This window comes from Podarcis erhardii, assembly GCF_964252035.2.
Source record: "Podarcis erhardii genome assembly, chromosome: 5".
Lineage (NCBI taxonomy): Eukaryota > Metazoa > Chordata > Lepidosauria > Squamata > Lacertidae > Podarcis > Podarcis erhardii.
Window position 1 is genome coordinate 67047278 of NC_138509.1, and position 24548 is coordinate 67071825.

General features: G+C 43.8%; 1 protein-coding gene across 1 annotated transcript in view; it reads right to left on the bottom strand.

The window, feature by feature from the left end:
• The window catches only part of LOC309341784 (vertebrate ancient opsin-like), a 105275-nt gene extending 87499 nt beyond the window's left edge, over positions 1–17776 (bottom strand). Inside the window, exons 1-2 of the mRNA XM_081861619.1 lie at positions 17025–17776; positions 2061–2389 (exon numbers count right to left, since the gene is read on the bottom strand). Of these exons, the coding sequence (XP_081717745.1) occupies positions 2061–2389; positions 17025–17403 (708 nt within the window). The 5' untranslated portion in view covers positions 17404–17776. The remainder of the gene's footprint in view (positions 1–2060; positions 2390–17024) is intronic.
• Positions 17777–24548: the final 6772 nt, after the last annotated feature.

Below are 24548 nucleotides of genomic sequence, written 5' to 3' on the forward strand. Positions count from 1 at the left end.
ACCACTTTCATAAGTAGCATCAAGAGCCATTGTAAGGGGTTAAGTTTTGTCAAACCACTTGTAACAGCAGCAACCATTGCAAAGGATTCAATATCTATGTGAGTGGGTGGCAACCTTGTGTAAACAATCCAGATCCATTGTATTTATATTTTATGGGGGAAATTACTCAGATATGAAATGGTAAAGTTAAAAGGAAGCAAAGATGCACATATACAAGCGGCACATCACGTCAGGAGATATGAAGGCTATTTATAAACTCATGTTGAAGGCTTCAGTGAAGTGTGTCATTTCACCAATTGAAAACAAACAAAATACCAAACTGGATCAAGTCAATTTCACTATGGTTACAACAGCAAAGTTAAGGTGGCTTGCTATGAAATAAGAGAAGGCATTTGCAAAAAGTACTAAATGAAGGTAATTGAAAAGGCCATGAATTCTGATGAATTCAATTTGCAACAAAATGAGGGTGGGGAGTCAAAGTGGAAGTTGATCAAACAGTAGAGGGCTATTTAATGTAGAAAAAAATATGACTAGGGGTGAGGGAAGATTGTGGCTGCATTAGGACAGCTCTTTAGTCCATCTTCCCAATGCTTCCTTTCTGGCTGATTTTCACATTTTATGTGATCTTCCACACAATTTAAATGTTTCCACAGCATTACACCTATTCTTCTTGATGTTGCTCTATCCTTTATTCTAAATCATGACTTTTCCATGAAATTGGCAATAATTTGCCTTTAAAGTTTACTGACCTGTCCACAGTGGTTATTGTTTGTGGAATTATTGTTTGGGGGGGGCGGGTTGGGGAGAGAATTGCTTTTTAATCAAGTTTACTTTATAGACTCTTAGTCTCAATACTTGTAAATGGGCTAATAATAATAATAATAATAATAATAATAATAATTTATTATTTATACCCCGCCCATCTGGCTGGGTTTCCCCAGCCACTCTGTGTGGCTTCCAACAGAATATTAAAATACAATAACCTATTAAACATTAAAAGCTTCCCTAAACAGGGCTGCCTTCAGAGGTCTTCTAAAAGTTTGGTAGTTGTTCTTCTCTTTGACTTCTGATGGGAGGGCGTTCCACAGGGAGGGTGCCACTACCAAGAAAGCCCTCTGCCTGGTTCCCTGTATCTTGGCTTCTTGCAGCGAGGGAACCGCCAGAAGTCCCTTGGCACTGGACCTCAGTGTCCAGGCAGAACGATGGGAGTGGAGACGCTCCTTCAGGTATTATTATTATGTTAACATATTTACTTGCTCCAACACTGACTCAATCTTATCTTTACATTTGCCCTTTTAGTGTTTAATTTTAGTTTGCTCACCGTATAACGACTCTTATTTCAAATAAATCATTTGCTTTCATGGTGCATCTTCAGCAAAAGGAAAATGTTCATCTGACTCGGACTACTGGAAATGCCATTTCCTTTCAAGGGAACAGAACTGCCACCACCTTTGACTCAGAGGATGAGTCCGCTGCAGTACCTCTTTCTCCCCAGCCTTACAGAAGTCAAATACTGTTCTGTAAAATAAGATTAGGGCCCTTTAACCACCCAGCCATTACCTCCAGGGAAGTAGTCTACTGCACTCCAGCCTATTTTGATCTGACTTTGACTTGCGTTTGCCAAACTTCACTAGGATCTAGTTCTCCACTTAGATAAGCATCTTTGGAGGAAAATGTTTCAGAGCCCCTTTGGAGCTGTCCAAGGTCCTGGTTGTTTCTGCCATGTACACACAGGTCCGGCTAATTCCCTGATTGTTTACAAAAATCCACAAATCAGTTTTTCCTTTGCCTCTCTTTTGCTAGTTGGCTGCAGTCATTTCAGGAAGAAACCATGGAGAGAGGGGGGTAGGGAGACTGGACAAATCCTATATGAGAAATGATCCTATAGAAATCAGTGGAAACTGTGGACTCATACAAATGCTCATCTAATGAATGAATTCCAGGGAAAGCATTGTGTTCAGTAAGTGGGACCTGTATGTACCTTGATCGGACTTTGACTTGCCATTGCATGCAACACAACACACTGACACTCTGTCAAAAAGATTGGAAAATCCACTCACCTGCTTTATGGCACACAGCAGCTTCCCATAGCAGTAAACAATAACGATAAAAGGAAGGACAAGGCAAAAGACGAAGAGGCAAATTATGTAAGATACATTGTTAGCATCCCGTGAATGCCAGTTAACTGAACATGTTGTGCCTGGTCCTTCTGGTCCATAGCTACTCCATCCAAAAAGTGGTGGCAAGGTCCAGAATAAAGAATACATCCAGGACACGAAGATTCCCAGCCATACTTTCTTGTAGTTTGTGGCATCAGCTTCAGTTGTACCCATCATGGTGCAATAGCGTTCATACGAAAGCACAGCCAGGGATATGAGTGACACCGTACCTGTAAGGTAACAGCACATTACTTTGTTTTATTTCGGACAACTGTTTTGTAAGCGAACAAGTGCATCTTATAAACAAGGCTTTGAGGGCTTTGAAGAAACACTTTGAGCCATGAGACCCATCCATTAGCAAATCATTTCCTGAACCACCTTGGCCTCATATCTACTGTTCCCTCTCTACTTGTGTGACCATATTATTCTGAGCAGGGAATTGAACTAGGTGACCTCCAAAGTACTTTCCAAGTATGGGTTTATGTTTGAGATCTAGAGAAGAATAGGACTGCTGAAGTAGTCAAGCCAGTTGTCCAGGTCGAGCCTGGCATGATCTATTGCTAGACAAATTGCAGGTTATATGTTGTCATGGGAACTAAATAGCTGGCTGTGAATCTCAATATCTGGCCTTCTGAAGGGCTAGCAAACATCCTCTTCCCAACCAAATGTAATCAAGGTCTCTGTGTGTGACATGAGGAATAGGCTTGCAATGTGAGGCAGACTGGAAACAGCCTGTTTAAGTTGAGTGTTTCCATCTGTGTTCATCCTGCATGTGTGTAAATAAATGCAAATAGTGGTAAAGCAATGGTTCAGAGATCATTTGCATTCAGAATTGGCCTTGTAGCTAGCTTGACCTTTTAGAAACTACGTAGTAAATTCTTGTAAATTATTATTCATCTGTTGCATTAATATCTTGCCTTTCTTCCATGATGAAACTGAAGGTGCTATGTATTACAATAGCATTTTTTGTCCAGGCACTTACCAGACCCAGGGCTGCAAGTTCCTGTATTACAGGGGTAAAGAGTCTGTGTTGCTCCAAATGCTATTGGACTCCAACTCTCACAATCCCTGACCACTGGACATGCCAGCTGAGGCTGATGGAAGTTGTAGTCCATCACACTGTGGCCACCAGGTTCCCCATCTGTTTTAGATTATACATAAAATGGAGGCAAGAGACTCTCTTTCTATCTCCTTATTCTTCCAAATAGTCTGCAAAAGAACAACTCTTCTCACGCACCAGCAGAGGTGTGCTTCCATATTTTCATGTCTAAAGATTACAATGTAGTACAGTGGTAACTTCTGGTTACGTACTTAATACGTTCTGGAGGTCTGTTCTTAACCTGAAACTGTTCTTAACCTGAAGCACCACTTTAGCTAATGGGGCCTCCTGCTGCCACTGTGCTGTCGCTGCATGATTTCTGTTCCCTGGGCTAGAGGAGTCTGTAACCTGAAGCGTATGTAACCCAAGGTACCACTGTATTTATGTCCACTCAATATGCAAAACTATGCATTGAGGATACTAGCATATTGCAAGTTTTATGTATTTGGAAGTCTGCAGATCACCCAGGAGGCATTTTCTCACACCACTGAGACAGCAGGAAAGACTTGCTGAAGTCAGTGCACAATTGCATATTTATGTTTCTTAAAAACCAAAAAATCAGACTCAGGAGGGTCATTATTTAACATCACATCATTCCTGCACATGCTAAATGGATGCCATACCTACTGCAATTGTCACAGGCATCATACATGGTATCATGGGCATTCCCTTCAAATGTGTATGTAAGTTGGCCAGCTTTATTCATAGGAAGTATCAAGATAAAGGTAAGAAGTTGTTTCCGTAATGCTGGTAAAATTGATGTGGATGTTTCCAAATCCTACTGAGGCAGGAGATGCAAAGAAAAATGAGTGTGCATGCCAATAACTTTCATTCAAATACAGATGCAAAACCATTCTTGCACTCACACCATCTATCAGTCTATGGTTGCAAACAGTGATTGGTTCATCCATATTTTCCCTAGAAAATTTCCCTTCTCAGCAGTGGCGCCCACCCTGTGGAAAGCCCTCCCATCAGATGTCAAGGAAATAAACAACTATCCAACTTTTAGAAGACATCTGAAGGAAGCCCTGTTTAGGAAAGTTTTTAATGTTTGATGTTTTATTTAATTTTTAATATTTTGTTGAAAGCCTCCTAGAGTGGCTGGGGAAACCCAGCCAGATGGGCGGGGTAGAAATAAATTATTATTATTATTATTATTATTATTATTATTATTATTATTATTACTACTACTACTATCCAGAATAATGAGATTAAAACTGAGCCAGACTGGGTCTGAGGCAGATTTGGCCCTGTTAGTTGGTGAAGATATTCTATTCCTGGGACTAGCAGCCTCAATCCCTGTTTCAGCTTTCCTAGAAACCCTTCTCACCTACATGTTGCAGGAACTGAGGTGCTGCTTGGAGCAAAATTTAAGAGTGTTGGGAACAAGGCTATTGATTAAATTTCCCATGGTTCTTAGCAATATATTCCTCTTATCCAGGACCACAGCTGTAGCCATGGCATTTGTCTGAGTCATCCACACTGCTTCCCATGTACTAGTAAGCTGCAAAAAGAAAGGCATGAGGGCAATGGCTCCAGAGAACATTGGAGCAATTTCAAAATTGGCCAGACTCCAGTGTGTGTAGTTCAATCCAAAATGGATCAGAGCAGGACTAGATACCTGAAATCTACTGACTAACCCCTTCCCCTTCCCCTAGATTTGTTGGAGATTTACCATCAATTTTTTTTAAATAGCCAGTTCAGTATCAATAAAGTAAGTTGGAGGCAGAGACTGTTTACTAACTTAATTGAATTTTGTAGAAAGCCTTTGGCACACAAAGCAAGCTTATCACGGGAACTTCTTTGTCTTTTGTTTTTCAGGATGCCAGGAAGAAAGGCAGAAAAGGAGAAAGAAGGTAGTATACAGATAATATCTCTAGATAAGAAATCTATGGATTTTTTTACAAGCTTTCACAACACCACTTTATCAGCTAGGATGTTCTGTGTCAACCAAAAAGGAAACATCAAATGTCCCAGGGTCTAGGGAATGTCTCTTGACTGCACTTGCAGGCACAATAGCTCAAGGACCCCCCTCTCCCCAGATGAACTGACCCAGATCCTGCAATCATCAGCTGAGGCTCTTCTTCATGAACCTCCTCCATGAGAGGTCCAGAGAGTGCAATATTTGTACCTCAGGTATTTTTGCCTAGCTGGAATGTGTCCCTTGGACTTTGATAATGCATCTTGCTTATCTGCCAATTTGAGGTGCCAATTTGAATAAAATGGGGGGGGGGCAGATAAGCCCTGCATAAGCGACCACATGACAAGGTGCACACACACCATGTGAATTGCAATGCCCATCATTTTGTGGGGGGGGGTAAATATTTGGGGAGGCAAGACCCCTCAGCCTCTAGGAGTTGGCTCCTATGTGCATGGAAAAGGCGGTCTGGAAATATGTATAGAAGCCAGGCTACTATGGAAAGGTAAAATTTAACAGCAGTTGCTCCACTTACTTTTGTCTCTGGCCCCACCCAGCCCTTGGCTCTTGTAACATTTCCCAGAAAGGAAGGTGCCACTCATGCTGAAAAAGATTCCCCACTCCTTGATTACAGGGAATTTTGGAGTACTAGGTAAAGGTAAAGGGACCCCTGACCGTTAGGTCCAGTTGTGGTCGACTCTGAGGTTGCAGCGCTCATCTCACTCTATAGGCTGAGGGAGCCGGCGTACAGCTTCCAGGTCATGTGGCCAGCATGACTAAGCCGCTTCTGGCAAACCAGAGCAGTGCACAGAAACGCTGTTTACCTTCCCGCCGGTATTTATCTACTTGCACTTTGATGTGCTTTCGAACTGCTAGGTGGGCAGGAGCAGGGACCAAGCAATGGGAGCTCACCCTGTCACGGGGATTTGAACTGCCGACCTTCTGATCAGCAAGCTCTAGGCTCAGTGGTTTAACCCACATAAATATGTATAACTATATATATCACTTTTGGAAAGGGTCATTTTGCTTTCACATATGAAAAAGTGCAACATGTATGAAAACATGCATGGCTGCTACAACAGAAAACTCACTCTGAAGACATTATTCTGCTAAATATGTTGCTAAATCTAACTAAGCAAGCTGTCAATCTCTAAGAGTACACCATGCAACTAGGCTGTCAATAATAATGGCTTATTTGATCGTCTGATTCAAATGCCACTTTTTTGAAGGGGGAGAAATAACTGTTTCACCTCTGTACTGAAATTCTGTGAGAGCTGCTGGCATTCACTAAACACAATTGCTTTGTCTATATACTGTTTAGGCTGTAAAAAGACCTGCAAAGGAAATTTTCTTTTTCTTTTAAAAAAGGTTCTGTCAGTAAAATGGCAGGTCATATGCTGCGAAGGGTGTAGATAAATGGTAATTAATAATTTTTAGAAATGGCAAACATTATTAATTTATTGTGGTCAACAGACCCAAAATAAAAAGAGGAAACACAATTTTCATAAACACTGGCCTATGCTGGCCTTGTCATCTATAACATGTTCATCTTGATTCTGAGAGGTTGTCTGGTATGACGCAGACATTACTGACAGGTCAAGATTCAAAAGCTTTGCTCTTTCAAGTTGCAATTTTGATAATGCAGTTCATTTAGGAGTATGTGTGCAAGAGACAGCTGCGATTCAAGGTTAAGGTGCAATAACTAATGCTGTTGTTCACTGGTGCAAAATAAGCCACAAAATATATAACAAAAGCTGCAATCCTTGCACTTTCTTGGGAACAAGTCCCACTGAAATAAGATCAACAAAATCCCATTTCTTCTTTGAAGGACTCCAAGAGGAGCAAAAGGTCAGGGCGGGATGGATGCTAGAGCATTGTTCCACAGCTCCTAAGCATGATTATCCACCCAACAAATGGAGAAGCAAAAGTTTTGTCACCCTGGGAGGACCAAGAGGACCAAGCGTATGTGATGATCCCTGGATTTGTTGGATCATGGGAAGAGCTTGTCTCTAGCTGTCATGGCAATTACCCTCAGGTCCTCACAGTGACTGGTCATAAGATCTAAGAACTGTAAGATGTACATTTGTGCATCAGTTCCCTGTTTTGAGCACTTCTGGATTTCTCCAATGTGACATTGCAAACAGTTTATTTCTTTTTAATATCTATATATTGCTACTATGCTATATAAGTGCTAGAGGCAATGTGCAATGAAATGCACAAAATACATGACATGTTAGTCAAAATCTCCCTCCAAGTTGTCACCTGCTCTATTATTATTATTTCCATGCTTGCAAAGTGCTGTTAAAAAAAATTAGTTTCCCTCAATTTTCCACATGTCTACAAAACACTTGTCATGCAACATTTCCACATTAGGCAAGAGTTTGCCTCCCATTTGCTTCTCATTGGTGTCTCTGTCAGGTGCAGAGATTAACTTTCAGAACAGAAATATTTCTGAGCAGCTTTAAGAAAACTGTTGTCTGTCAGGAGCTCAGGTATGATGGTGAACATTCAGCTACATCTGTGTGCAAATGAAGCAGTACAGTGAGAGCCTACTCATGGCTGTTCAGAAGTAAGTCCCATTGAGTCCAAAAGTTGTTTTATAGGGCATGGGCTCCCAAACTGAGCTTTATTCAGGTGGTCTGCAGCATGTCTGCATTGAAGGGAACGCAGTGGATGTAGCCTACCTTGATTTCAGCAAGGCATTTGACAAGGTGCCCCATGATATTCTTGTAAAGAAGCTGGTAAAATGCGGTCTTGACTATGCTACCACTCAGTGGATTTGTAACTGGCTGTCTGACCGAACCCAAAGGGTGCTCATCAATGGTTCCTCTTCATCCTGGAGAAGAGTGACTAGTGGGGTGCCACAGGGTTCTGTCTTGGGCCCGGTCTTATTCAACATCTTTATCAACGACTTGGATGATGGACTCAAGGGCATCCTGATCAAATTTGCAGATGACACCAAACTGGGAGGGGTGGCTAACACCCCAGAGGACAGGATCACACTTCAAAACGACCTTGACAGATTAGAGAACTGGGCCAAAACAAACAAGATGAATTTTAATAGGGAGAAATGTAAAGTATTGCACTTGGGCAAAAAAAATGAGAGGCACAAATACAAGATGGGTGACACCTGGCTTGAGAGCAGTACATGTGAAAAGGATCTAGGAGTCTTGGTTGACCACAAACTTGACATGAGCCAACAGTGTGACGCGGCAGCTAAAAAAGCCAATGCAATTCTGGGCTGCATCAATAGGAGTATTGCATCTAGATCAAGGGAAGTAATAGTGCCACTGTATTCTGCTCTGGTCAGACCTCACCTGGAGTACTGTGTCCAGTTCTGGGCACCACAGTTCAAGAAGGACACTGACAAACTGGAACGTGTCCAGAGGAGGGCAACCAAAATGGTCAAAGGCCTGGAAACGATCCCTTATGAGGAACGGCTAAGGGAGCTGGGCATGTTTAGCCTGGAGAAGAGGAGGTTAAGGGGTGATATGATAGCCATGTTCAAATATATAAAAGGATGTCACATAGAGGAGGGAGAAAGGTTGTTTTCTGCTGCTCCAGAGAAGCGGACACGGAGCAATGGTTCCAAACTACAAGAAAGAAGATTCCACCTAAACATTAGGAAGAACTTCCGTCTCCTTCTTTGGAGGTCTTTAAGCAGAGGCTTGACAACCATATGTCAGGAGTGCTCTGATGGTGTTTCCTGCTTGGCAGGGGGTTGGACTCGATGGCCCTTGTGGTCTCTTCCAACTCTATGATTCTATGATTCTATGATTCTATGATTCTATGATTCTATGAATATTCATACTGATTTTTAATTGTATTTGTATTGCTTATTTCATCCCTTGTATTTTATTGTATTACAATTTGAATTCTGTGGGGTGCAAATTGTAATAATATAAGATAAAATAATAATAAAACATCAAACTTCCCTAAACAGGGCTGCCTTCAGATGTCTTCTAAAAGTCAGGTAGTTATTTATTCCCTTGACATCTGATGGGAGGCCGTTCCACAGGGCGGGAGCCACTACTGAGAAGGTCCTCTGCCTGGTTCCCTGTAACCTCACTTCTCACAGTAAGGGAACCATCAGAAGGCCCTCAGAGCTAGACTTCAGTGTCCAGGCTGAATGGTGGGGGTTCAGCTTGACGGGTTCCAAGTCACATACAAGCATTCAAAATGGAGGGGATGATCCCTCAAACACTTCCTCAGAGTCACTGCAGTCAATGGAGCTTTGATTAGGTCATCCTTCCATAGCCTGATGCCCTCAAGATGTTTTGGCCATTGGCTGTGCCAGCTGGGACTGATGAGAATTGTAATTGAAAATATCTGAAGGGGACCAAGCTGGAGAAAGCAGCCATATTTTGTCTCAGCTGCTGTTTCTGAAGCTGTGATCCCAAAAACATCCCTACAAGACAGCAAGTCCTACTGAATTTAGTGGGACCTATTTAGTAGGCTTGCTGATTGGAAGGTCGGCAGTTCGAATCCCCATGACAGGGTGAGCTCCCGTTGCTTAGTCCCACCTCCTGCCCACCTAGCAGTTCAAAAGCACATCAAAGTGCAAGTAGATAAATAGGTACTGCTCCGGCGGGGAGGTAAATGGCGTTTCCATGCACTGCTCTGGTTTCGGTGTTCCATTGCGCCAGAAGTGGCCACCAGACCCAGAAAAACTGTCTGCGGACAAATGCCGGCTCCCTCGGTCAGTAAAGCGAGATGAGTGACACAACCCTAGAGTCGTCCGTGACTGGACTTAACTGTCAGGGGTCCTTTACCTTTACCTTTTTACTCCTCCTGAGTCAACATGCTTTGGATTGAACTATGAGCCACCATGATGGGCAGCCTAACTTTCTTCCATTCAACAAATTTTAATTATTGAGTCATTTCATTTATATACCATCTTTTCATCTAAGGATTGTATATGGTTCTCCTTCTCTTCATTTTCTCTTCACAGCAACCCTGTGAGGTAGGTTATGCTGAGAGGCAGTAACTGGCCCTAGGCCACCCAGTGAGTTTCATGGTCAAGTGAGGATTTGAACCCTGTTCTATCAGGTCCTAGTCTGACACACTAAGCACTACACCATGCTGGTGTATGCCAAGTGTTTTGCAGCTTTCCCTTACATTGAAAGTTCTTTAATATGGATGGAGCATGAAAAGTTTGAGCAAGTCCACTCCAGCCACTGAAATGTACTAGTATGAAAAACCTACACACACTAACCATGGATAGCAGCGTTTTCTAAATTGCTTGGAAATATTCCAGCAGCAGTCAGGGACCTGCCTCTCACTTGCCTCTCATTAGCTCCTGTCTAAGGTATCAAGGTTAAATGTCAAATACTAAAATACAACCTGGATTCCTAACAAAGAAACTAATGAGAGGCAAGCAGGAAGCAGATCCTTGCCTGGTGCAGAAACTGTGCATAAAAGCCTTTTTGAAGGAGATTGGTTTTGAAGTGTATTTTGAAAACAGAAACCAAATAAGAATGTGTACCTACTGAAAACATTTGATTAGGTCAGAAATCAGAGCACCTGGGTGGATAGGAGCATGTTCTGGTGGACCCAGTCTGGAAAGCATCAGAAGCATGGAAAGGTGTTAGAAAGAGAACAGCAGTCTCTCTCCACCGTGCTCTGCTGCTGATTTGATAAAAGGAAATATATTGTCACATCCTAAGGATGAGCTCCCCGAAACAGAGGCAATATTAATAAAATATATTGGTGAAGAGGAAATGATGCCTATTTTTAACATCTGAAAACAAGGTGGGTAGAAATCATGATTCACAGAAAGATCCCAGTAAATAAAAGTCTGTCTGCACAGACAACAAGAAGAAAAAGAAAGAAAAAACACCATCCTGGTTGTAATTTACTTCCCAATGCTTGGAGAGTTGGGATTGCAATGGTCACCTCTACTTGTTCTCTGCTTCAAAAGAAGAAAATGGAGGAATCATCCTTGTTCATCTAGATCAGTGTTAAACTTTGACCTTATAGATGTGCAAAGATATTGCTTTTTTCTGGATTAAACTTGGAGGCACACCTCACTCTTCTTCTCAAAAGATGCTTATGCATTTTTTTAATCTTCTCCCAGGACTGCAGACTGACAACTGCCAGATAGCCAGGGTGGGACCAGTGGGTGTATAAGTTAGTACTGTGGGTGTGCTATCATCTGCCTGATCAAAATGCCTAGGGAGATATTGAGATGAAAGATGAAATGAAGGAAGCATTCAAAAGAGGGAATGTTGCAGTTACGAGTGACTTCAGCTATCCTCACAAAGATTGGCTCCTTAAGTGCTCCGGTAACAACAAAGAGATAAAATCTCTAGCTACCCAAATGACTGTGCCTTAGAAGTTTCCTGATTAAGCTTAGCAGTCATGGAATAAGAGGAGGGGTACTCTCCTGGATCAGGCATTGGTTAAACAGCAAGAAGCAGAAATTAGGAATAAACAGCAAATGCAATTCAATGTGAGAAAGAGTAAAGTGATGCCTGCCTGACCAAAAAAGTATTAATTTCACATATACACTCATTGGGACTGAACTGGTAGCGACAGACCTTGGGGTCCTAGTGGATAGCTCGATAAAGACATCAACCCAATTTGCAGCAGCTGTGAAAAAGGCAAAGGACATGCTAGGGATCATTAGGTAAGGCACTGAAAATAAAACTGCTAATATCAAAATACTGTTATATGAATCTATGTTGTGACAGTATTTGGAATACTGTGCACATTTCTGGTCACCTCACATGAAAAAGGATATTGTAGAGTTGGAAGAAGTTCAGAAAACAGCAACGTAAATGGTTAAGGGGATGTATGAATGGATTTCCTCTATGAAGAAAGGTTGCAACATCTGGGACTTTTAGTTTACAGGAAAAGTGAACAAGAGGCAGAATGACAAAAGTTTATAAAACTATGTATGGCATGGAGAAAGTGGGTTTAGTAAAAGTTTTCTCCTCTCATAAGACTAGAGCTCAGGGGCATCCTGAGATGCTGAATGTTGGAAGATTCAGCACAGACAAAAGAAAGCGCTTCTTCATGCAGAACATAAGGAAACTATGGAACTCACTGCCACAGGAAGCAGTTATGCCCACCAACTTGTATAGAGTTAAAAAGAGGAAAAGAGGCATCATGGTTAGAGTGTTTGATTCAAATCCCCACACAGCCATGAAACTTATGGGGTGATCTTGGGAGCAGACTCACTCTCTTGCCCAGCCTACCTCAGAAGCTTGTTATGAGGACAAAGTATGTGTGAGATAGAGGAGCCATCTACGCCATCTTGAGCTCCTTTGAGGAGGAGTGGGCTATAGACGCCATAATGATAGAGATATTTATTGCCTCACTTGGAATAATGTTTACATTCTGGGTTGCCACATCTCAGAAAGGATATTGCAGAGTTGGAGAAAGTGGGGAAAACTCCAATAACAAGGATCAAAGGACCTGAAGCAGTGCTATTTTTCTAGAAAAAAAGGTGCCAGAGCTCACCACGAACTTCTCCCTTGTTCTCTTAAAATGGCAATGGCACCCACCTGAGAGGTGCCAGAGCTGAGCTCTGGTGAGCTCCAGCTTGGGGGGGGGGGAGAGCCCTGATCTGAAATAACACTTAGGGTGGCCACATACAAAAAAGGCAGAGCTCCTGGGCTTTTAATACTTGAGCAAAACAGAGAATTTTGATAGATGCTGCTTGAATAATGAGTAATGGGAGGACATTATAGAGGTGTCTGGGACCTATGGTCAACCAATGAAGCTGAATGAAAGACAAGCCAGAGGAGATATTTCTTCACACAGTGTGTAGTTAAATTATGGAATTTGCTCCATCAGCTAAAATGGCTTTGAAGGATGTTTCAACAAATGCATGGAGAATAACGCGACCAGTGGCTGCTATGCTATTACATCCAGGATCAGAAATGAGGCAGCATATCTCTAAATTCCAGTTGCTGGGAACAATAGCAGGACAGGCTGTTGCCCTCATCTCCTGCTTGCTTGCAAGTTTCTGGTTGGTTACTATGGGAAACAAGATGCTGAACTAGATAGAAGTTGGGGTCTGATCCACAGGGGCTCTTAGACTTTTAACTGAAATCCAGCCAGAATGCATTGTTGATAAGCACAACTGAGACATAGCGTACAAAGCCACACTTAAAGGAGAACAGCAGCAAAACCTTCAGGCAGTGGCGTAGCGTGGGGGTGCAAGGGGGGCCGGCCGCACCGGGCGCAACATCTGGGGGGGCGCACTCGCCGCCTCCGGAGTTGCCGAAGAGCCTCGGGCGCAGAGTTTAACTCTGAGCTGCCTGTGATGTGGAGGGCACGACTGTTCCGCGGGGGGCGTGGTGTGGATCTGTACCGTTTGCCGCTTTGATCTGGCGCCTTTTGCGGAGAGCACAAGACGGGCACGTCGCTTTGCGGGAGCCGGGGAGAGGAACCTGGTTCAGTCCCGCGGGGCGCGCTTCTCTTGCGAGCCCCCCCCCAGCCGCCTCCCGCTGCCCACGCTGCGCTTCTCCGCCCCTGCCCCTTCTCCTCGCTGTCAGCAGCCATCTGTGTCTGATTTGAGAGGAGAACGGAGGCGAGGCGAGGCGGCTGCAGCCAGTGACCCCCCTCCGCCTCCCACCCCGGGGCTACCAGAAGCCCCCCTCGGCTTCAGCTGGGGACAGAGAGCGCGCCTGCTCTTCCCTGCGGGCCGCTGCCCCATTGGAAGGGCGGCGGAGGAGCTGCAAGCCGGGGTGCGCGCCATGAGCCTCAGCCTTGGGGTTCAGGGGCCAGTGGTGGAAGCAGGGCCAGTGGTGGAAGTGCGGCGCTTTCCCCGGGTTGCTGGGCGCGGGGAGCCCTCGGGGCGCGGGAAGAGGCAGCGCTCCTGGCTGCAGGTCCGAGGCCCGGCTGCTGCCCGCCTCTCGCGGCAGGAGGGAGTTGCGCTGCCGCCGCCGCCCGCAAGGAGCCAGCCACTCGCTGCCCGCAAGGCTACTCTCTGGCCGGCCTGCCAGCTGGGCTCATCCTCCTTGCCAGCGCAGGCAGCGGGCTCTGCTCCCGGGGGACCTCCCGGGGGAGCGCAGCAAAGGGGCGCCCTTCTCAGCCTCCCCAGCAAACGGCCACAAGCAAAGGGCACGTCCCGGCGCCGTGGTCGTGCCCTTTGCTCCGCTGCAAGCCACGCTGCCGCTCGCCTTCGCCTTTCACAACAGCCCCGCAGGGTAACCCAGGCTGCGAGGTCAACCCAGCAAGAACTCTCCGAGGCTTCTCTCGGGCCCCAGACCAGCCCTCCAGCGCCGCCATGGCCGGTCTCTTGAGTCCATTGCCAGGCCACGGAGGGCCAGCAGCCAAGCCTGACAAGCGCAGAATATAGAGGCTTGGTAGGGGGGCGCCACGGCGTGGGGCGCAAATTACTTGCCTTGCCCCGGGTTAGGGGGCGCAAATTACTTCCCTTGCCCCGGGTGCTGACAACCCACGCTACGCCGCTGCCTTCAGGGCCAGCAGCTGAGCACCAAACTCTTTACAAAGTAACTTGCAAAAGAAGCATAAGACCACATCTGAAATACAGGCAAGAAGGAGAGGTCGTCAAAAGCTTTCTCAATGATACCTGGGGAAAGTTTGAAATTTCTAGGCCAAGCAGTTTCTCCATGAAAACATGACATATGCAAAGGAGAAGAAGCCTCAGATGTCTTTTCAAAGTGTACATTTAGTGTTGTTGTTTCATAACCACCCTCACTCAGCAGCAGTGATATCCTGTCTCTGACACTGGCTTTGCTCTTGATTCTGAAGCACAAACTGTATGTGTGAGAGAAAGAGTGCAACGTGGTTTTTAAGAGAGCAATAAGCTAAAGAACACCAGTTCAAAACCTATCTCTGTCCTGAACATACTGGCTAGTTTCATGAAAGCCATTTTCATGAAAGCCACCACACCACTATCCATTATAGGGATAATAATACTGAACTGGGTGATAAGCTTTGTACACTGTACAGACCAATATAAATGTGACTATTAGCAGGTTTTTAATTTTTGTATTGGAGCTGGTTGGAAGCATAAAGTGATTCCATGTTGGAAGTTGTGGGTATTAATTAAGATGTGGAACCATGATCACTCCCTTGAGTAGAACCAATGGAGCTGAATTTTTGCATTGAGTTTTAGACATAAAATGAAGACAAGGAGATCAGTAGCATGACAAAATAGCAAACCACTGAAGGGCAGGTAAAATGAACAAATATGGCAAAAACGCAAACCAAAACACTACATTGCTCTTAAACACTTAACAGGGGACCCAAACTGAAGTTATTAAGGCTACAATCCTACACCAAAATACATAACCATACAGTGGTACCTTGAGTTACGTACTTAATATGTTCCAGAGGTCCGTTCATAACCGGAAACTGCTTGTAACATGAGGCGTGCTTTCACTAATGGTGCCTCCCGCTGCTGCCACGCCACCAGGGTGCGACTTCCGCTCGCATCCCGGGACAAAGTTCACAACAAGGGGCATTTACTTCCGGGTTAGTGGAGCACGTAACCCGAAGCATTTATAAGGGGGACGGTACGTAACACGAGGTACCACTGTATTTGAATCCTTCAGCTCTTTAGACATATACTCGAGCCCCCAAATGCTAAACTTTGCTACAATATAACTGAGATTCTATGCAATTCTATGCATGTCTACCCCAGAAGCAAGTTAATAGGGGCAGACCATCAGAGAGCAATGCTGTCATTCCCCACCTACCATAATAGTCTAAACCCCCTTCATCCTATACTCGCAATACTATAGCTAATCACAAATCCCATGACTCCCTTAATGAAACAGAAGCTCAGCTGCAGACTTATCAATGCAGGAATACAGCTCCGTTTCCTTTTTACTGTTCCCTTTGTAGTCCCAGCTATTCAACCTAGTCCTGTTTTCCCCTAGTTCCAAACCTAGTTCCAAAAACTTTCATTGCTTTATAGGTAGATAAATAATAGCTAGATAGCTAGATAGCTATATGATAGATAGATAGATAGATAGATAGATAGATAGATAGATAGATAGATAGACAGACAGATGGTTGATAGATATATATAGATAGATAGATATAGATAGATGATAGATAGATAGATAGATAGATAGATAGATAGATAGATAGATAATAGATAGATGATAGATAGATAGATAGATAGATAGATAGATAGATAGATAGATAGATAGATGATAGATAGGTGATCCTTGTTTTTGCTCTCAGCATATAATACTTTTGACTATGTTATTTACACTCCATAATCACCAGAGTCATTTGCATGTTTAATCTAAAGCACTCTTCCCCATCCTAGTGCCTTCCTGAAGTTTTGGACTGCAACTCCCATCATTCCAGGCTATTGACTATGCTGGCTGGGACTGGTGGAAATTGTAGTCCAAAACATCTGAAGGGTATCAGGTTGGGATCTATAGGACTTCTGGTACTTCTATGCACCTGTGTGTGTACTCTCTCTTTCTCACTCATTCACACGTGCGCGCGCACACACACATCACCTCTCATCCAAATAATGCACTTAACTTGTAAATAAAGGGAATAAGGTGTCCCGCAACTGTGTTCCTTCAAACTCAGAGTCCTCCACACTTACAGAACTTCATCTCCTCCAACCAGCACCAGCACCATCACAAGCCCTTTACCAACTCTGGTCTTTATGATCTAGTTTGTTGTTAGTACCTCAAAGAGGCTGTAAGGCAGCATCCAGAGACCTAAGCTGCACTGAACCTCCTTCTGAGATGATGCAAAGCTTTCTAAAGAAAATGCACACTGAGGTAGCAGGCAATAGATGGGATCTACTCAGTAGGCAAGCCCCGGACTGGGTCCAAGCCACAGAGAAGAAATGAAGGAAGCATGCTCCTAGACACGTGCAGGACAACAAAGTGGTACTTACCAAACAAGGTGTTGGCAAAGCCATACCACACGCAGCCAGCTGGCCCTATGAGCCATCTTCCCTGAGTGCTGGCCGCAAAGCTGAAAGGGGTACCCACAATACACACCATCAGGTCACTCACTGAAATGTTCATCAGCAGCAAGTTAATTGGAGACCGCAGCACTTTGTTTCGGCAGAAAAGTACCAGGACCAGGAGATTATTTAGGAAACCCAGAATCCCAATGATGCCAAGACAGATGGCTGTGACTAGGTGGCCAGTGGGACTCAGATGATGCTCTTGGCCATATCTGTGGTTGTTGCTGCTGCCGCCGCCGCCGTTACTGCTGCACCAGACACTGTTAACACCACTGCAACTGGAGCTGATGCTCGGCACAGTCATCTCAGTAAGGCTCCTTCCAAATCTCCTTCATCTGCCTGGCTAAGCATTGCAGGATCAGCAGAGGAAAATGCTCTTAAGCAGACACAGATATATATATATATACACAAGACCCTTAAAAGAAGATAGAGAAGCCTTCACTGTTACATCTTTTTTCTTTCTTTTCTTTCTTTCTCGTAATGTTTTCAAATTCGGTGAACGGTAACATCAATGAGTTAAAATGTACCAGGATTTCTTTCAGCGATGCTCCACCATGTGGCCAAGCGGAGACCACTGTTTCTGCTTGCTTCACTCATTGTCTGAGGCACCGTACCGAATCCCCAACGTTAACCGTTGCAACCTGAAAAATAAAATGTAGGTCAGGGAAACATACATACAAGGGACTGGTTCTAATATCGGGGGATGTGCAATATATAACGGCAAGGTGAAAGAACGGAGGAGGGGTCTATTTTAACCCCCCCCCCCCCGGTGATCAGTGACATGTGTCTGATTGAGAGGCTGCCTTCTTTTCCCTTTCAGCACTTCTCAGGTTGTGACAGCTCCTCAGATCACTGAGGTTTCAAGCAAGGCTACAAGAATTCTGTAAATGTTTCCATCTGGGGATGAGAAAGGTCCGGCTGCATTTGGATTTATGTGTTAAATGTGTTAAATGAGGGGGTCTCCCCACCCCCTCATAATTCTATAATGACCAAAAAAAACAAAGACAGGGAACTTGTGTTCCTACACTTTTGTTTTTAACTTTGGGCAATAGTTTACAATCCTATACTCCAGGACACTTGATGCATTTCTAAATCAAATTATGCTCCCTGGTAGAAGCAGATAAATACAATGTCTCCAAACACACACAGAGAGAGAGACACACACACAAATGAGCTTTTAGTTCTTGTTGGTACACTTTTAAATGAAGCTCGGACACAATTCTGCTAGAATCAAACATTTCTATTACGCATACCTTGATTTTATTTGGGACTTAGCAGTGCTTTCTATGCCAAAATTGCACAACGTGCAGCTGCAAGAGTTAGCATTCTGTGGGGTTGCAAAAATAAGAAAAGATCACCCCTTCTCTTCTGAATATTTGTTGTTCTTTTTATCCCTCATTCTTCCACTCTGTTGGTGCTGTATTCTGCTTGGAAACACAACCGGGATGGTGCTGGGATGCACATCCAAATGTGTGCTCCATTGATATTAATGCAGTTCAGAGGACTGACATCCACATTCAGCTGTGTACTCAAATGCAAGTGTTGCTCCTCTAAACAGGATTACTTTCCGTGGGATGCACAGTGGGATATTGTCTTTGCAACAAGGATGGATTCCCACCCTGCAAAATAATTGAAACACCTGTCCCTTTGCAAATTGCTTTGTACCTAAGTTTTAAAATTAGTGAAATTTATTTTGTAATGAAATATATTATGATGGAATCAGTTAACTGTTATGGACAGCTTTTGAGTATGTTCCCAGCACTTTATTAACTTGAAGTTAATAACAGATCTGCGAGGTGGACTGGCATTTTTTAACCCACCACATTCTAGATGGGAATGGAGCAGACACCAAATCCATCCAGTGAATTTACAGAGGCATGATTTAAATTGGAGGCTTCCTAATCCTATCAAAGAAGGTATAATGGTTAACGGATTTTTTGGAATTGGGTTGAGGAGACCTAGGTTCACATCCCCAGTCAGCAGTGACTGCAATCCAATGCATAATTTCCGAGGAGTAAACTCCACTTAGTTCAGTGGTGCAATTCCACCATCTGCACAACTTTTAAGAGGTGAAGGAGTCCTGTCCTCTTTTTCACCTACCCACTCTCACACTTTTGCCATTCCATTCCCACTCTTATGAGAGGCAGAAGGGAGCAGCCTACACTTACTCACCCAGGCTATTTTAGCTGATGGGAACATGCAGAACTGTGTGTTTCCAGTTACATAAGTTGATGGTCATTTGTCAATTCTGTGCACTAGCACAAGCCTGGGGTCTTGATCAACTGAGCAATAAATCCCCATAGTTTGCCAAGACCAGGTCTGAATAAAATAAACATAAATCCCACCTTTTGCTTCTCTGGGGCCAAGCATCTTACACCACATAAATAAATCTGCAACAGCCAACGCAGCAACCAATAAACCAGAGCAAGAATCCCATGAAAGCCAGAAGACAACAGACGGTTAATCAGAGAATAGTCTCAGCTTTTATGTAGCGAGTCAGCAAGAGCAGAGCAAGACAAGCTGTGGATCATCATTTCCAGTTAAAAAGAGGTTGCTAAGCACTCTTCGGTCTCCCAAAGCCAGCTATCCCTTTCCCCTTCTCAAGACAAAATAAAAAAATTCCTTCCAGTAGCACCTTAAAGACCAACTGAGTTAGTTCTAGGTATGAGCTTTCGTGTGCATGCACACTTCTTCAGATACACTGAAACAGAAGTCACCGGACCTTTCTATATAGTGAGAAGGTGGGGAGGGGTATTACTCAGAAGGGTGGTGGGAATGGGTGATTGGCAGATAGCTGCGATGAGCCTGTTGACGACTCTTAACGACTGCAATAGGTCTAACAGGAAAAAGCAAGGGGTGAGAAGGTGAAAAATGGCTTTGTCATGTATAATGAGATAAGAATCCAATGTCTTTGTTCAAACCAGGTCTCTCCATAGTTTTAAGTTTGGTGATAAGTTGCAATTCAGCAGCTTCTCTTTCCAGTCTATTTCTGAAATTCCTTTGTAATAGAACAGCTACTTTGAGATCTTGTATAGAATGTCCTGGGAGATTGAAGTGTTCTCCTACTGGTTTTTCTGTCTTGTGGTTCCTGATGTCGGATTTATGTCCGTTTATTCTTTGGCGTAAGGTCTGGCCTGTTTGTCCAATATAGAGAGCTGAAGGACACTGTTGGCATTTTATGGCATACACAATGTTAGACGATGAGCAATTAAATAGTCCCGAGATGGTATGTGTGATGTTGTTGGGGCCAGTAATGGTGTTGTCCGGGTGTATGTGGCAGCAAAGTTGGCATCTGGGTTTATTGCAGGCTCTGGTGCCAGTGTCCGTGTTAGGTCTGGTTGTAGTATTATTGTGGGTTAGGAGTTGTTTAAGACTGGGTGGCTGTCTGTAGGCAATGAAAGGTCTTCCTCCCAGAGCTTGAGAAAGAGAACTGTCATTGTCCAGGAGAGGTTGTAGATCTCTGATGATGCGTTGTACTGTTTTAACTTGGGGGCTGTATGTGATGACTAGAGGTGTTCTGTTATTTTCTTTTTTGGGTCTGTCTTGCAGCAAGTTCTCTCTGGGTATCAGTCTGGCTCTGTTGATCTGTTGTCTAACTTCATCTGCTGGGTATTTTAGTTCTAAAAAGGTTTGCTGTAGATCTCTTAGGTGAGAGTCTCTGTCTGTAGAATTGGAGCAGATGCGGCTGTAACGTAGTGCCTGGCTATATACAATGGACTGTTTGGTATGTTTGGGATGGTAGCTAGAGGCATGTAGATATGTTTGTCGGTCAGTTGGTTTACGGTATAAGGTGGTGTCTATGCGCCCATCCTGTATTTTTATAGTAGTGTCCAAAAAATGTATTTCTTGCATAGATTGATTCATTGTTAGGTTGATGGTGGGGTGAAAATCATTGAATTTCTGGTGGAAGGTGTCCAGGGTCTGTTGACCATGTGTCCAGATGATAAAAATATCATCAATGTATCGCAGGTACAAGAGAGGTTTGAGTGGGTAGGAGTTTAGGAAACGTTGTTCTAAATCCGCCATGAAGATGTTGGCATACTGTGGGGCCATGCGGGTGCCCATTGCTGTGCCGCTGATCTGAAGGAACAGGTCATCACCGAATTTGAAGTTGTTGTGGGTAAGGACAAATTGGCAGAGTTTGGTAGCAAAGTCCGCTGTGGTTTTATCTGAAATGGTATTCCTTATAGCTTGTAAACCATCGTTGTGTGGGATGTTGGTATACAGAGATTCCACATCCATAGTAGCTAGTATAGTATTGTTGGGAAGATTATTTAAAGATTGTATTTTCCTCAGAAAATCTGTGGTGTCACGTACATAGCTGGGAGCACTGATGGCATATGGTTTCAGAACAGAGTCCATATAACCGGAGACACCCACTGTAATAGTGCCAATACCTGAAATGATGGGGCGTCCTGGATTTCCTGGTTTGTGTATTTTAGGTAGAAGATAGAAAGTTCCTGGTCGAGGTTCTGTTGGTGTGTTTGTGAGGATCTGTTCTTGGATGTGTGGGGGTAGCTCCTTAACAATCTTGTTCAGTTCTTTTTTGTATTCTTGTGTGGGGTCTGAGTCCAATTTTATGTAAAAGGCGGTATTGGAAAGTTGTCTGTGAGCCTCCTGAATGTAGTCAGTTTTGTTCATGATGACGACCGCTCCACCTTTGTCCGCTTCTTTAATTATAATGTCTGGGTTGTTTCTGAGATTATCTATGGCTCTCCTTTCGGCATGGTTTAGATTTTGTTGTAAGCGATGGTGTTTTCTGGTCACATCTGTTTGGATTCTGTGGCGGAAGCAGTCAATGTACAAGTCCAGTGTGGTATTGCGTCCATCAGGAGGGGTCCATGTGGAGTCCCTTTTTGTGTAACACTTTTTCGGTGGTAGTTGGTGGTCAGTGTTCTGTTGGGAGGGTGGTTGTTGTTCTGCAGTGGGTTGTGAAGTTGTTGCTTGTTCTGCTTTGTCTTGTTGTTGTGTGTGTTGAAAATACTCCTTCAGGCGTAAACGGCGGAAAAATGCTTCCAAGTCCCCGCAGAACTGGATCATGTGTGGGGATTTGGCAGGGCAGAATGACAGTCCACGTGAAAGGACTGATTCCTCAGCTGGGCTGAGTGCTTGCTGTGAGAGATTGACAATATTGTTGATCTTGTTTTGATTAGTAGCCTGTAGGTTGGAAAGGTTAGAGAGTTTCTTGTTTTTCTGTTTTTTCAGTAGCTCCAGTTGAGAGTGGTAAATGTTCTGTTTTTCCTTTTGGAACTCTTGTCAAGCTTGGTGGTTCCTGATAGAGTTGTCCAATACAAGGAGTTCCTCCTTTTTCTTTTTCTCAAGAAAAAGGGTTGGGGGGGGGGATCAGGAAAGGGGTGGTGAAATCTGCAGCGAAGTAGGGAAACTCTGTTTGGTATCCTCTACCCTCAAGTTTTCCAATAAAATTGTGAAAGTACTCAAAGGTGTTTCCCCCCCCCACACACACACAGCATTTCCCTGAAAGCTTAGTGGGTGGTGAGTGGAATGAATGAATTTCAAGTCAAGATTCAACCCACATGACTAGAGAAGGCAGATCAGACAGAAAGCAGCTTAGGGAATTTAGTTACCCCAAAACCTGATTTTTCAGTGTTTTCAGGTGTCACCAAAGGCTATTCTGAAAAATAAACGTGCTGGATTACTCAGTGGGGTCCCTCTGCATTCTAGATTTAATAACATTCAGTGTTGTTCCTTATCTCCTTTAGATAACACATCATAGGGTAGACTTTTGAAAAACGACACTATAAAAACAAGCCATGGAGTGCTCATTTCTATCTTGCTCATTTCCATATAGTTTGATCACTGTTATTTAAAAAAAGATTAATCCAGACTGCCAGCCCTGGAAAACTCAGCCAATATGGGAGCAGTCTAATTAAATGCATGCATTTCTCAGTATAGCACTTTTCCCTGTGCAAAGAATACATGTGATAGCAGAGAAACAAAAAGGCAAGGGGGCTGTAAAAGGAAATGAACTATGAAGGCTACTAGCCATGATGGCTGTGCTCTGCACTCATGGTGCACAGAGTTTCTTTAAAGCCACAAAGGCCATCTATGGGCCAATAAATCATGGCATATGCCCCCTACGCTCAGCAGATGGTATCACACTTCTAAAAGATAAGCTATTACACTGTGCTGGAAAGAACATCTCCTTAACTGCAACTCCCCCGTAGCTGCTGAGGTCCTCTCACAAATTCTGCAAAAACAAGTTAGAGATGAGCTTTCAGTATTGATTGAAGTGCAGAGTGTTTGAGGACCGGGACATTCACAAGGAAACCAAAATGCTTGTTTACAAAGCTATTGTACTACCAACCTTACTATATGCTTGTGCAACATGGACCACTTATAAACGCCATCTCCAACTGCTTGAAAGATTCCATCAGCGGTGTCTCCGAAAATTTTTACACATCACTTGGGAAGACAGGCGAACTAATATCAGTGTACTGGAAGAAGCAAAGATCACCAGTGTTGAAGCAATGATTCTTCAACATCAACTTCATTGGACCGGTCATGTTGTGTGGATGCCTGATGATTGTCTTCCAAAGCAACTACTCTATTCCAAACTTAAAAATGGAAAGCATAATGCTGGTGGTCAACAAAAGAGGTTTAAAGACTGTCTCAAGGCAAATCTAAAAAACAATGTAGTATAAACACTGACAACTGGGAAACACTGGCCTGCGAGTGCTCTAGTTGGAGAACAGCCTTTACCAAAGGTCTCATGGGCTTTGAAGACACTCAAACTCAGGACGCAAGGGAGAAACATGCTAAGAGGAAGGCGTGCTTGGCAAATCCATACCATGATCAACTCGCGTCCAGAAACCAATGCCCCACTATGGAAGGATGTGTGGATCCAGAATTGGCCTCCACAGTCTCTTACGGACTCATTGTTAAAACCGTGTTTATGGAAGACAATCTTACTCGGCTACGAGTGATCGCCAAAGAGAAAGAGAGCTCTGCAATGCTTGTGGATACAAGCTCCAGAAAACCACAAGGGGGAGTGCTGTTTTGCTCAAGTCCTTCTTATGGGTTTCCTACAGGCATCTGGCTGGTCACTGTAAGAAAAGGATGCTGGACTAGATGGGCCATTGGTCTGATCCAGCAGGCTCTTCTGCTGTTCTTAAAACAGAAGGGGAGTCAGTATGGATTTAGCCTCATGGGTGTAGTCAAGACCATATACTAGACCTGATAAAAAATATTAGACTTTGTTTGCTATAACCTTTTCTTTCATTCCTCAAAAAGCAATTTGCATATGCCTACCAAAGGGAGTTTCTTGGTTAGCGTAGATTTATTATCTGTGTGATTATGGCAATTATCACATGATAGCCTCGTTTCTTGAAGTGCTCATCATAATTTGGTTCCTTTCATTTCATTGTATTCTAGCAGCAAAGTGAACATCGTATAAAGCATGGGGTTGCTTAATTCATGCTAAAGTGATCC